This window comes from Tachyglossus aculeatus, chromosome 3 (assembly GCF_015852505.1).
Source record: "Tachyglossus aculeatus isolate mTacAcu1 chromosome 3, mTacAcu1.pri, whole genome shotgun sequence".
NCBI classification, from domain to species: domain Eukaryota; kingdom Metazoa; phylum Chordata; class Mammalia; order Monotremata; family Tachyglossidae; genus Tachyglossus; species Tachyglossus aculeatus.
This window is the reverse complement of record NC_052068.1, coordinates 41,970,805-41,986,594: the sequence shown is the minus strand read 5'-3', so window position 1 is coordinate 41,986,594 and position 15,790 is coordinate 41,970,805. Positions and strand designations below refer to the sequence as shown.

The following is a 15,790-nucleotide window of genomic DNA, read 5'->3' as shown; positions in this document are numbered from 1 at the left end:
AAAAAAGTAGGGGAGGGTCTGGTGATAGACACGTAAGAAGAAAAGAAACAAAACACTCAGACAACATAAAGACAAATAATAGAGTTAACAAACATGTCCCTATCCTCAAGGAGCTTCTCTCATAGATGGATAGTGAGAGAAACTGCTAGCCCAACTTTTTAAAGGTGAGGAATCTCTTGGACTCCATTGGTGCTATATCCTGAAGCTCCCCAAGAATATTTGTCCTTAATCCTACTTGTCCTTAATCCTACTTCTCTGTTCCTTGTCAGATCTCCTGAGGTGTTTTCAGGACTTTATCTTTTTCCAATCAATCAACATCCTTGTGGCTTGAATATCGAATACTAACGTAGAATTTAGATTGTAAACTCCTTGTCACTTCCTTATTTTTTTCTTCCCATGTGCTTAGTACAGTGCTTTGCCCCAAGTGGACACTTAATATAGTCTCATTCTACTATAAATTAATCAGTCATCTTTATTGAACAGTTACTGTATTCAGAACGCTGTAATAAGTGCTTGGGCGATGCAATATAAAAAATAATAATATAACAACAGCAGAAGATACAGAATAGATGACCATCTTTCCACACTTTATGAGTTCATAAACTCTAAGCTTGCTTCAGTCACCATGTCCACTAAAAGTGAAAGGTAAGTCTACAGTTATGGAACCGATAGATCTTTTTCATTGGAATTCTTCTGCCTCCAGTATACCATTCTGTTTTCCATTTTATTGCAAATCTCACAGTTTAATCATTCAGGCTTTCACATTCATTAAAACATACTACTATACCTCTCACCCATTCTGCTTGCAGTCTTGTAACATTAATATGTTCTTGTTTGTTTTTGACCTTGAAATAACATCATCCACCTCCTGTCACTGTGACATCACACTACAAAAAATTGGAATGCGCAAGTTGAATTTTTAGAAAATGCATTTTCTTCCATGACAGTCACAGAAGTGAAAAGTGAAAGGACAAATATGTCAAGTTCAAATAATTCTGAAGAACTCTTATGTTGTCAGCTGAAATTTCTCAATAAAATACAGCTGTTATTAAGAGCAGTAAGGCATACGGTAATATAAAACTGAAAAGCACAATGCTACTCTGCTCAATTTCAGAATCTAAAATTGGACTGCTACATTTGTGCTTATTTGCTTTTGGAAGTATGAAATGTTAGCTACTAGAGAATAATTTATTTTATCAAAATGTCAAAAACGAAGAGTGGTTATATCATAGGAAAAGGTAATTATAATATTTTTCAAATGATGAAGATTAATTCTAGACTGTGAGCCCACTTTTCTAGACTGTGAGCCCACTGTTGGGTAGGGACCGTCTCTATATGTTGCCAACTTCAATCAATCAATCAATCACATTTATTGAACATTTACTGTGTGCAGAGCACTGTATTAAGCACTTGGGAAGTACAAGTTGGCAACATATAGAGACAGTCCCTACCCAACAGTGGGCTCACAGTATAAAAGGGGGAGACAGAGAACAAAACCAAACATACTAACAAAATGAAATAAATAGAATAGATATGTACAAGTAAAATGAATAAATAAATAAATAGAGTAATAAATATGTACAAACATATATACATATATACAGGTGCAGTGGGGAAGGGAAGGAGGTAAGATGAGGGGGATGGAGAGGGGGACGAGGGGGAGAGGAAGGAAGGGGCTCAGTCTGGGAAGGCCTCCTACTTGTACTTCCCAAGCGCTTAGTACAGTGCTCTGCACACAGTAAGCACTCAATACATACAATTGAATGAATGAATGAATGAATTAGAGAAAATTTGTGTCATCATAGAGTTAAGTTATTCGGAAACTTCAAAAATGAGAATTGTCTTTCATGAAGATCGTATTCTCACAAAGCCCCTGTGGACTGTGGTTGCTATAGTGCTTTCCAGATTTTCTGGCATCCACACATCAATGTCCAACCATTAGACATCCTGCTGACATATTGGTATAAGCTGAGAACAAATGTTAGCCAATAAATACAATAAAAAAGGAATGGGGCTTGATTCTTGTCTTCACAATGCCCCAGTGAAAAAGGAGACTGAATAATAAAGTAATCCATTTGAGCACAAACCCACCAGAACACAGACATGCTTTGCATTGCCATTCACTTTAGAGGTCTTGACAAATTGTATCCTCAGCCTGAAATAAGCACCTTCAGATTCTTAATCCCTTTTTTTACAGGAACTGAACCTGAAACACACACACACACACACACACACACACACACACACACACACACACACACACACACACACACACACACACACACACACACACATAGTGAGCCTTATAGTAAGATTTGACTCTAAACGAGAAGAAAATAGAATGAGGCATACATGGCAGATTTCATTCTAGATTTAAAAAAGAGCCAGAGACCAAACTGAACCCCATTGCGTATTCACTGATAGTTACACTCTTTTCGGTTGAATGATTTAGTAAACGAACTCACATTTTTTGGGTTTCTGAAGCTACAGTTGCTCTAGAAATTTGGGTCTACTTTTAAACATTTAAATACAAATTGTTTACTGGTAGAATCTTTTTTAGACTTTGGTATGTTTCAGAACTAGCTATAATTGTGAAATACCAATAACTATTGTAGAACAAAATCTAAAAATTTCCCCTTTCATTAAAAAATGTACTCACATAATTGGTTCTTTGTGGTTATGCTTTTTTTTTTTGCTTTACATCTGGTTTTATGCAATGATCGCCCATCCATCTCCACATCAAACAACCTTCTTACCATCAGCATCAAGGCACTCAATCAGTATTCTTCCTCCTACTTATACCTTCCTAAACTTCAACTATAACACTCATAATATTTCACTCCTGTAGCACCATCTCACCACTGAATCTTTGCCCACATTCTCTCTCCCCTTCATATCTGACAGACTGCCACTCTCCCCATCTTCCAAACCCTATTAAAATAATATATCCCTGACAAACCTCTCTTCATCCCATTCTTTTTGCCCTCCTTTCTGTGTCGCCTATACCCTTTGCTGTATACCCCGTAAGAAGCATTTTGAAACTCATCCAATTCCCAGCACCACAGTCCTTATTGTAAATGTCCCTATACTCTGCCCTTCCTTCTATCTGTAGTGTATCTTAATATCTGTCTATCCAACTAAATTGTAAGCTCCTTGAGGAAAGGATCATTTTTAGTAACTATTTTATTGTACTCTCCCAAGCATTTAGTACAGTGCTCTATGCACAGTAAGTGCTCAATAAGTGTAATTGATTGACTTTTGCCATTGTTTTGTTTAAACACGTTAAATTGTTTTACCACATTTTTCATTGCTTTGCCTCCTTTCTGAGCTTGAAACTACATGCTGCATTATGAACAATTAAGATGTGCTCACTTAATAATAATAATTGTAATGATTATTATTATTATTATGGTATTTGTTAAGTGCTTACAATGTGCCAGGCATTGTACTCAGCACTCAGATGGATACTTAGACTTTGTGCCTGATGAGGGGCACGGTGTATGTCTGACCTGATTATCTTATAACTACCTCAGTGCTTAGTGAATTGTTTGGCACATAGTGAGCACTTTACAATACCACCACCGTTATTATTAGTAGTAGTAATAGGAGTAATAGTAGAATTCTTAGTAGCATTATTTCAATATACTTTGTTCAACCAGAATCAAAATATTTGGAAATCTTCTAATGTTTCACATTTTTACAAAAAATGCCCATTACTAATTGCTTTTTGGTTGTGTTCATCTTGAAAGTGACCAAACATGGTGTAAGTATATAGAGTTGTTTTTCATATTTTACACGACTGGTGATGAATTCACTTATGTGCGGGTGCGGGTGAGCGAAAAGGCCAGTGTAGGAGCCACAAGCCTTTGTTGTGTTGTCATGTTTGATGCTTGTGGCATTTGGTGTTGATTTGTCTTTTGCTTCTTTAAAATTTACTTATGAAGCTTTTGCTCAAAAATAGCCTTGATAATTTGTCATGTTGATGATAATAATAATGACAATGCTGATAATTTTTGTACTTACGTGTCAAGCTTAGTATTTATCAAGCAGCATTTGGTGTTGTTTTGTCTTCTGCTTCTTTAAAATTTACTTGTGAAGATTTTGCTCAAAAATAGCCTTGATAATTTGTCATGTTGATGATAATAATAATGATGATGATGATCATTTTTGTACTTATGTGTCAAGCTTAGTATTTGTCAAGCACTGAGGTAGGCGCAAAATTATCAGGATGGACAAAGACCCTATCTCTTATAGGGCTCACAGCCTAAGAATTAGAAAGACCAAGTATTGAATCTGAAGCACGGAAAAGTTAAGTGACTTACCCAAGTGGCAGAGCTGAGATAAGAATTTAGATCCTCTGACTCCTCTTTCCACTATCTACCCTCAGCAATGGACTCTCAATCTACAGGGAAGTAAGTGTAGTTGAGAAGTGCAAAGAGGGAGACCTGAGGGAAATTTATAGCTAATTGGTGAGAAGTGGAAGAGGAATCAGTGAGAGTCTTGATTATTGTGACTCTTCTGTCTCCTGCCTCTCCCAACTCCAGTCCTACTTCACTCTACTGCTTGAATCATTTTTCTACAGAAATATTCAGGACATTTTTCCCCACTCCTCAAGAATCTCCAGTGGTTGCCCATCCTCCTCCACAACCAACAGAAACTCCTTCCCGTTGGCTTTAACACACTCAATCGCCTTGTCCCCTCTTATAAAACCTTGATTCTCTCCCACTACAACCCAACCTACACACTTAGCTAAAGCTAATCTACTCACTGTACTTTGATCTTGTCCCTCTCCCCCTTCTAGACTGTGAGCCCACTGTTGGGTAGGGACTGTCTTTATATGTTGCCAACTTGTACTTCCCAAGCGCTTAGTACAGTGCTCTGCACACAGTAAGTGCTCAATAAATATGATTGATTGATTGATTATCTATCTCCCTGCCAACCTGTCACCCACATGGTGCTCCTTGTCTGGAATGCCCTCCATCTTCATATCTGAAAATTACTCTCCCCAACTTCCAAGTTTTACTGAAGCCACATCTCCTCCAAGAGGCCTTCCCTCACTAAGCCCTCGTTTCATCTTCTCCTACTCCCTTATGAGTTGCCCTTACACTTGGATTTACTACCTTTTTCCACCCCTCCATCAGTGCCACAGCATTTATCGTGGCTTAGTGGAAAGAGCACAGGTTTGGGAGTCATAGGTCGTGGGTTTTAATCCTGGCTCCATCATTTATCAGCTGTGTGACTTTGGGCAAGTTACTGAACTTCTCTGGGCCTCAGTTACATCATCTGTAAAATGGGGATAAAGACTGTGAGCCCCACATGAGACAAACTGATTACCTCGTATCTACCCCACTGCTTACAATAGTGATTGGCACATAGTAAAAGCTTAACAAATATCATTATCAGTGCTTAGAACAGTGCTTGGCACATAGTAAGCATTTAATAAATACCATCATCATCATTATTATTATTATGTACATATCCATAATTTATTTACTTTTATTAATGTCTGTCTTCCCCTCTAGACTTGTCAGTTCACTGTGGTCAGGAAACGTGTCTATGAGTTCTGTTCTCCTATTACAACCCAGCCTGCACACTTCACTCCTCTACTGCTGACCTACTTATTGTACCTTGGTCTTGTGTATCTCCTCACCAACCTCTCATCCATGTTCAGTCTCTGGCCTGGAACACCCTCCCTCTTCATATCTGACAGACAATTACTCTTTCCACCTTCAAAGCCTTATTGAAGGCACATCTGCTCCCTGACTAAGCCCTCATTTCCTTTCCTCCCACTCCCATCCACGTCGCCTGGTTTACTCCCTTCATTCACCTCCCTCAGCCACAAAGCACTTCTGCACACATCCAAAATTTATTTGTTTACATTAATATTTTATCTCCCCCTCTAGATTGTAAGCTCACTGTGGGCAGGGAATGTTAGTCAGTAGAAGACTGTGAGCCCGTTGTTGGGTAGGGACCGTCTCTATATGTTACTGACTTGTACTTACCAAGCACTTAGTACAGTGCTCTGCACACAGTAAGCACTCAATAAATATGATTGAATGAAGGAATGAAATATGATTGAATGAATGAATTTAGTGAGCGCTAAATAAATAGTATTTAGTGAGCTCAGAGCACAGAGCAATGTGCCTGTTACATTGTTATATTGTACTCTCTTAAGTGCTTAGTATAGTGCTCTGTACAGAGTAAGTGCTTAATAAATACAAGTGACTAACTGATTTTAACCATGGGATTTAACTGTTCTAAGTAATGCACATTAATTTGACTCACCGTTGTCAGTGCCATGATAGAAACATACATACATACACGTTATACTATAAAAAATATTTTATTATAGTTCCCTGGGAATGGAAAAAATGCTCTGTGAAACTGAAAGCCTCATAGGCTTTAGACTATCAACTCTATTGTACTGTATTTTCCCCAGTGCTTAGTATAGTACTCAATAAGTACCATTTATTGATTGATAATTTGCACACTGTAGAGACAAAAGCTTTCTTTTTATAAAATGGGTTTGTAGAAAGTTTACAGTTCTTAATCAAGTAATGCACTAGAAATGGATCTATTTCTATTCTATGCTTTTGAGAAGCAGCGTGGCTCAGTGGAAAAGAGCCTGGGCTTTGGAGTCGGAGGTCATGGGTTCAAATCCCGGCTCTGCCACTTGACAGCTGTGTGACTTTGGACAAGTCACTAGACCTCTCTGGGCCTCAGTTACCTCATCTATAAAATGGGGATGAAGACTGTGAGCCCTCCGTGGGACAACCTGATCACTTTGTAACCTCCCCAGTGCTTAGAACGGTGCTTTGCACATAGTAAGCGCTTAATAAATGCCATTATTATTATTATTATAGATCAAATGTGAATTGAAATAAATTGAGAGCTAGGCAATTGCCATCTACCTAAATATTGTTACTTAGCTCTAGAGACAATATAAATAATATTGTGCCAACACAATCTTATGAAAGATATGGATTTGACAACTTACTAATGCCAGACTCTATTATAAAACAGTAATAAATATCATTTACTGAAAATTATTCCTTGAAATTTTAACCCTATTTTTCCTTGCATAATGGGCTCCTGCCTGTTTATGTGGAAGACATTTTCACAATTCATTCATTCACTCATTCAATCGTATTTATTGAGCGCTTACTGTGTGCAGAGCACTGTACTAAGTGCTTGGGAAGTACAAGTTGGCAACATACAGAGACGGTCCCTACCCAACAATGGGCTTACAGTCTAGAAAGGGGAGACAGACAACAAAACAAAACATGTGGACAGGTGTCAAGTCATCAAAATAAATAGAAATAAAGATAAATTCACATCACTGACAAAATAAATAGAATAGTAAATACGTACAAGTAAAATAAATAGAGTAATAAATCTGTACAAACATATATACAGGTGCTGTAGGGAGGGGAAGGAGGTAGGGTGGGGAGGATGGGGAGGAGGAGAGGAAAAAGGAGGCTCAGTCTGGGAAGGCCTCCTTCCTGAAAATGGAAGTCTACCGGTTAATAAAACAGTGCATTTAAATATAATTTGAAGTTACCTTGATAAATTAGAAAAACAAAATTGTTCTACAAGGGCAGCAGGAGATTACAGGAACAAGCACAAGGAAGTACACTTGAAGACAAAAGACTACAGATTCAGACAGCAGAAAAAGACCTGAAAGCCATACTGATACACAAGCTGAAAATAATTCAGAATCATTATTTTCAAAAAGATCTCATGTGAGCCTATAATGTAGGTATAGAAATATCCTTTCATTATTTGTGGTACTTATTGCAGACCCTTTGTAGAGAATGGTGTTTTAGGTTTTGGCTGCCACACATTATAAAGCATGTAAAGAAACTGGAGAAAATCCAAAATTAAACAATAATAATCATAATGCTATTGAGGTCATTGGGTGCAATGACCTGCACTTGGAAAAGTTGGAAAGTAGTGTACATAATGAAAAGCAAAAGTAATTTTAGGTTATTTAGCCTGGAAAATGACTTTACCTTAAAATGTTTCAGTAACAGCATCATAATTGAAAACACTGAGGAAAACTTTAGCAATAGCATTTGTATTCTCACTTGCTTACCAGGTTGGTGGCAATCCAAAATTTTCCTCACTATGGGATGCATAAATCTCCTACTGGGGTTGGTATGTCCTTTAATCCCCCTTTAATACCTGCATTTACCTCACAATTTTTGCAGGGTATATCTGAAGGACATGATTTTCTCAGGGAGAACAATAATCCTGAGTTTGTAAATAACTGCATCGAAAAAAATGGATGCTAGAGAGTGACATCCTGCCATTCTAAATGTCAAACACAGAAAAATGGCATCTGTGAATTCCCACCAAAGTTATTAAGCTTGCAGCATAAACTCTTTCTTTTCAGAAAATGAACCATGAAAATATCAGAAGCAGATAGTTGTAAAGACTTAATGTACTTTAAGTTTCCTAAAACTTAAGTGCCAGAAATCATAATGCCAGTCTTTATGTAAATACACTTCTTGGAGTGTCCAGTTATGTATTATAAATTACTTATTTGTAGGAGGCTAAATGGAAAATCCATTAGTTTAGGAATTTTCCATATATATGTTTACATGTATATTTATATAATATGATATATATGTAATAAAATAATATATGCACACTCACAGGGTATTCTGTTCTGTGATTCAAAAAAATCTCATTTTCTTTTAGAAGAAGAAGCACCAACCACTGAAGCCATTTAGCATCATGGCATCTGAATGGATTGGGGTTACCAATAGTTTTCTTTCCCTTCAGTGATTTAATATAAAATTAAAATCTCCAGTACTGTGGTCACTGAGCAAGACATTATAAAAATGTATGGATTTAATATTGTAAATGTAATGAACTTTTGCTCTTAATAAGATCTGTCTGCACATGTTGTCCCAGTACGGACTGCTGAACTGACTGCCATAATTGACAAAAGTGAACTCTTCAGGGCTTGACTGGTTTTTTTTTTAAATGATATTTCTTACTGCTTATTGGGCTTACTTGAACTGGTCTCTCCAGCACCATTTAGCTGCTAGATATATTTTTAAATGTCATGGAAAAACATTTGCCATGATTATTTTCACTTCTAGATTGTAAGCTCATTGTGGGCAGGGAATGTGTCTACCAACTCTGTTGTATTGTACTCTACCAAGCATTTAGTAGAGTTCTCTGCACACAGTAAGCAATAATTTGATTGACTGATCTATGAGAATATTTTGCTAAACTATTCCTTCATTTCACCAAATTACTGAAAAGAAATTTAAAGCCTTTTTTCAGAATTCTGGAATTTTCTAATCAGAGGGGTGTCCTATCAGTCACTGAGGTAGTTCTAGCACTTATAACCTGAACTGGAAATCCCTACTACAAGGCTATTTTGCCCTGAATAAGCTACCTACCATGTCTTTAAAAATTGTCAGAGCCATATTTGAATATGTTGTGTATTTGTTCAGAGGGGTCATATCTTAACACAGTAGCCTGTTCAGACTTGAACTTGCAGCAAGAGTTTGAAAAACAAAGCAATATATATCTCCTGATTTGGAAGGGAAATTCATATTTCTGAAAACAATAATCTGTTTATATTTAAATAGCTTCAGGAATCAAGGCAAAACATGTCCCTGTTTATAATAATGATAATTATGTTATTTGTTAAGCGCTTACTATGTGCCGAGCACTGTTCTAAGTGCAGGGGTAGATACAAGGTAATTAGGTTGTCCCACGTAGGGCTCACAGTCTTAATCCCTATTTTACAGATGAGGTAACTGAGGCACATAGAAGTTAAGTGGCTTGCCCAAAGTCACGCAACAGACAAGGGCAGAGTCAGGATTAGAACCCACATCCTCTGACTCCCAAACCATTCATTCATTCAATTGTATTTATTGAGTGCTTCCTGTGTGCAGAGCACTGTACTAAGCGCTTGGGAAGTACAAGTTGGCAACATACAGAGGTGGTCCCTACCCAACAGTGGGCTCACAGTCTAGTGCTCTTTCCACTGAGTCATGCTGCACTATCTGTCCTAGTATCAGCATGAAATATTGTCACATTTACAGTTATGAAAACATATTCATGAGCTCATGAAAGAGATCCAGAGAAAGAAAATATAACTGAAGAAAGTACAGTTAGGTGATGTGTTAGTTCAATTATTTATCTCTTTTATTTAAGTGTCATGGACTTAATGGACTTTGATTGTTCTGGTGCAGTTAATCATTTTGAAAATGTTAGCTGACTTTTATTACCCTTACATCTTTTGCACCTTGTTGTAATTGTTAAAGCTTTGTGTTGTCACACGTGGATTAGAAATTCTGCGACACAAGTTCTATCTTTCATATTGGATCGGGAATAAAATAGTTTTGAAGTGAAGCATCATTTTTCTGAAATAATAAGTAGGAAGTAATGTCAAGAAATGATCAATCTTTGCTTTCTGCAGCCTGAACAAAAATTATTTCAACTGGTTGCCTACCCCATTTGCCTGGCTGACAGTAAACCTCTGTCAATACAGAGGTATACTATTCATTATCAACCCTATGAAAGCTCCCTGGAGATTAAATTACATATATATATTTGTGTGTATATATATTTGTGTGTATATATAATTCTGTACATTGTAGGTGCTAAATTAATATTAATGATTGATAATAATAGTAATAATTATGTTTTTAGTATTTGTGACATGCTAAGGACTATACTAAGAGCTGAGGTTCATATAGGATAATCAGCCTTGTCCCACATGAGTTTCATGGACTAGATGTTTAATCCCCATTTCACTTATGCACAAAATGAGACCCAAAGAAATTAAGTAACTTTCCCAAACTTCCAGAGGGGGTAGTTTTAAACACTGGGTATAGATAACATTCCCAATAGTAAGCTGCTATAAGCTGTACTCAAACAACCCCCTCTGGAAGTCAAAAAATGATGGGTGGGAGGGCAAGGTCTCTTTCCTATACTTAGATGAGAAATTATCTTGTCGGCAAAGGAAATACCAAGTTATTCTGCAAAGGACACTCAGATTGAGGAGTCCCTATTCAAAACTATATCACTCTGCTGATTCTAGCGAAAGTTTATAGCCATCTGAAAAATGTAAAACCATATGAGAAATGTTTTAAACTTGCCCCCTGATTGCTATGTGAAATATGTACACATATGCACTTGTTGCTGTCCATAGTATTCAAAGATAATGCCACTGAATCAATGAACCAGGAAAACAGAATGAAAGCGGAAAGAGGACTAGTAGAAAGAGGACGACTAAGAGTTAAGAACCCTGGGTTTTGACCTCCCTGCCATCTACCTTCAGGGTGACTTTGGACCAGTCACTTAATTTCTGTGGGCCTCACTTTGCTCATCAGTAAAATGGGGATTAAACATCTAGTCTGTGAGTCCCTTGTGGGACAAGCCTTATTATAATAATAATAATAATGATGATGGCATTTGTTAAGCGCTTACTATGTGCAAAGCACTGTTCTAGGCGCTGGGGGGGATACAAGGTGATCAGGTTGTCCCACGTGGGGCTCACAGTTTTAATTCCCATTTTACAGATGAGGGAACTGAGGCCCAGATAAATTGAGTGACTTGCCCAAAGTCACACAACTGACAAGTGGCGGGGCTGGGATTAGAACCCTTGACCTCTGGCTCCCAAGCCCGTGCTCTTTCCACTGAGCCACGCTGCTTCTCTTAGATGTGCTCTAGTTCTTAGCATAGTCCTTAGCATGTGAAAAGTCCTAACCCCCCCACAATTATTACTATTAATATCAATCAGTAATATTACTTTAACAGCTTTAGCAGTAATATTAATTAGCAGTACTAATAACAGTAATTAGAGAAGCAGCATGGCATCAGTCACCCTATCCTGACTGGATTACTGCATCAGCATCCTTTCTGATCTCCCAACCTCCTGTCTGTCCCCACTTCACTCTGCTGCCCAGATTATCTTTCTACAGAAAAGTTCTGGGCGTGTCACCTCCCTCCTCAAAAATCTCCAGTGGTTGCCTATCAACCTCCGTATCAAGCAAAATTTCCTCATGATTGGTTTCAAAGCTCTCCATCACCTCGCCCCCTCCTACCTCACCTACCTTCTCTCTCTCTAGAGCACGGCCCGCACCCTCCACTCCTCTGCCGCTAATCTCCTCACCGTTCCTCGTTCTCGCCTGTCCCGCCATCGACCCCTGGCCAACGTCACACCTCTGGCATGGAATGCCCTCCTTCCTCAAATCCTCCAGTCACACTTCCCCCCTTCAAAGCCCTACTGAAGTCTCACCTCCTCCAAGGGGACTTCCAAGACTAAGCCCTCCTTTTTTCCTCATCTCCTCCTCTCCTCCCCATTTCCCCGAATTGTTCCATTTACTCTACCCCCGTCCCCACTCCACATCACTTGTTTATATATGGACATATCTATAATTCTATTTCTTTAAAATTAATGCCTGTTTACTTCATCATCATCATCATTGTCAATCGTATTTATTGAGCGCTTACTGTGTGCAGAGCACTGTACTAGGCGCTTGGGAAGTACAAATTGGCAACATATAGAGACAGTCCCTACCCAACAGTGGGCTCACAGTCTAAAAGGGGGAGACAGAGAACAAAACCAAACATACTAACAAAATAAAATAAATAGAATAGATATGTACAAGTAGAATAAAAAAATAAATAGAGTAATAAATATGTACAAACATATATATATATATAGGTGCTGTGCGGAAGGGAAGGAGGTAAGATGGAAGGGATAGAGAGGGGGATGAGGGGAAGAGGAAGGAAGGGGCTCAGTGTGGGAAGGCCTCCTGGAGGAGGTGAGCTCTCAGTAGGGCCTTGAAGGGAGGAAGAAAGCTAGCTTGGCGGATGGGCAGAGGGAGGGCATTCCAGGCTTGATTTCTTGTGTATATATCTATAATTCTATTTATTTAGATTGATGCTCTTGATTCCTGTTTTCTTGCTTTGATTCCTGTCTTCCCCCTTCTAGACTGTGAGCCTACTGTGGGCAAGGATTATCTCTGTTGCGTTCCAAGTGCTTAGTACAGTGCTCTGCACACAGTAAGCACTGAATAAATATGATTGAATGAACGAATGAATAGTGAATAGAGCATGGGCCTGGGACTCAGACGGTTATGGGTTCTAATCCAGTCTCCCCCTGTCTGCTGTGTTACCTTGGACAAGTGACTTCACTTCTCTATGCCTCAGTTATCTCATCTGTAAAATGGGGGATTGAGACTGGGAGCCCCATGTGGGACAAGGACTGTGTCCAATCCAACTTACCTGTATCCACCCCAGCGCTTAGTACAGTGCCTGGAACATAGTAAGCGCTTAACAAATGTCATCATCATCACCATCATCATCATCATCACCTACAATGTACAGAGCACTGTTCAATATATCAAAACAATTTATGATATATAATGTAAAGATATGGGCATATGTGCTGTGTAGTTGGGGTGAATATAGAATGTCTGATGCAAATACAATTGATTGAGTTCTTATCTTGATTTAACTTGAAGAAAGCCCTTTTTGTGTAGTTCCTCATGAATGGTTATTTGGAAAGATCGTAGTGAAAAGGAAGAGGCAAACTTTGAAAACTTTCTAAGGGCGATATGTCAGAGAAAACCTTTCAAGTAGGGAAATGTTTACTAAACTAAAGATGTGAATTTGCATCTTCTTGGCGAGAGAAAAGTAAATTTCAGTATTTGGAACAACAGAACAGTTAGGAAACTTTCACCATTTATATTAAAATAATTTTGCCCTTAAATATCACTGTACTTTTCTGTGCCTATTTGGAAAGGTATGAAAAAAAGGGAGCATGTGGAGACAAGGAAAATGAATGTAGAATTGCTGGTTTTACCAGGATTTTTTTTAAATTTAATCAGAATAAATAGCTTTAATCTGCCTTTAATGTGAAAAAAATGTGAAAATAATTTGGCTTCCTTCATATTTTTCTTTCAGACTTCAACAGCCACCATCAATGTAGTGGTGACAGACGTAAATGACAATGGACCCATGTTTGATCCTTATCTTCCTCGAAATTTGTCCGTCCAGGAAGAGAAAGCAAATGCTTTTGTTGGTCAAGTGAGGGTAAGTTTAACCAAGTGGCTACAACGCTTACAGTGTGCAGAGCACTGTACCGAGCACTAGGGAGAGTACAATGTAACAATACAACAGACACATTCCCTGCCCACAATGAGTTTACAGTCTAGAGGGAAGCATCCCTGTGCCTCCTGCCCAGACATCTGCCCTGTGTCCCAGGAAAGGGTGAGGTTGGTGATCCCCCTGGCCCGGATCTGCCCTGCCAGTTTGCTAGTGACAAAAGACACGGAGGACAGGGATGGGGTAGAATCCCTGCTCTGCCATCCCAGAAAAGTGAGGGCTCCCTCCCAGAACCCTGGACAAATGACTTTGAGGGTGAACAAGCCACCAAACTTTTCGGCCTTCCTCCCTGGGGGTAAAGCTCAACACTTCGATGCCGGCGCCAGGCTCTCCCCTTGACCATTTCCGAGGTGTCGGAATTAAGCCCACCTTTTCTCTTCTCCCATTCCCTTCTGCTTCACCCTGACTTGCTCCCTTTATTCATCCCCTGTCCCAGCCCCTTAGCACTTATGTTCATATCTGTCATTGATTTATTTATAGTAATGTCTGTCTTCCCCTCTAGACCGTAAGCTCATTGTGGGCAGGGAATGTGTCTTTTTTATAATATTGTACTCTCCCAAGCGCTTAGTACAGTACTCTGCACACAGTAATCGCTCAATAAACACAAATACAATTGAATGAATGAATGCACTACGAATAACTTTCTAAGACAACTCCTTTTGAGGAATTAAATTTGGTTGCCTTCAAGACATCTGGATTACATGCTTCTTTTGCTATAACCTTCGGGAGGTAAGATTTTTATAGGTGCTTGGTTTTTATAATGTGGGTTCTAGTGTTTGCATTTTACAGGATGTTATTTATAACCATCTCTTTGAGATCTTTTAAGAGTGGATCCAAAGTCATAGTGTAATATCAATAATATAATATTTACCCAATATATTTCAGGCTCTCATAGGACTTTGGTAGTATAAGTGTTAATTGATAATGGATGAAGTTTCATTTGAGGGACTTGAGAACTCCAAACATGTATTACCTCGTCTGTTTCCCCAGGAGCATTAATTTGATAAGAAAAGGCCTTATAATTTGTTCACTAAATATAAAATTATTATGTAGATTTTAGCTCTCACATTGTGCCTGCAAAATGTTTATATTTGATGCCTAGGGAGTAAAATGCTTTAATTAAAACCATGGTGATTGTGAAAGTGTTAAAGAAAAGCATCCATTCCCCAAAGTTTGAGATACAGTTCTTTAATGTAATAGGGCATTGTCACAAGGTAATAATCTCCTGTTGCTACCTAATGAAAATGATACCAAAAATTAATGACTGATATTTCCTATGTAAAAATTAACTTTGATTAGCATCAAAATGATTAAGTATTTTAAACCTAGTTAATTTTGTGGCAAGGTTAATTATGAACTAAGAATGATTTTTTTTTAGGTGTATGTTTGGAATGTAACAACCTGAGTATGCCTATGAAGATTTTGATTTTTGACAGCATAGATAACTGTAATTCATTAACCAACAACTATTGTTTTAATTTTAAATTGCCACTCCCACAAATTGTGACAGTGTGATTTTGAGAAAAATGCCATGCAAGCATTAAAAAAGCCCTCTAAAATTAAACTTTGGATGGTTAACTCAGTAAGTATCAATTTGATAAATAAATTAAAGCATTACAAACAATTGTTAGAGCCATCATCCAGCAAA

At 38.2% G+C, this 15,790-nt stretch overlaps 1 protein-coding gene across 1 annotated transcript in view; it reads left to right on the top strand.

Annotated features, from left to right (window-relative positions):
- PCDH15 (protocadherin related 15) overlaps nucleotides 1-15,790 on the top strand; it is a 702,056-nt gene that overhangs the window by 439,324 nt on the left and 246,942 nt on the right. Inside the window, exon 17 of the mRNA XM_038743373.1 lies at nucleotides 13,942-14,070. Within this exon, the coding sequence (XP_038599301.1) occupies nucleotides 13,942-14,070 (129 nt within the window). The remainder of the gene's footprint in view (nucleotides 1-13,941; nucleotides 14,071-15,790) is intronic.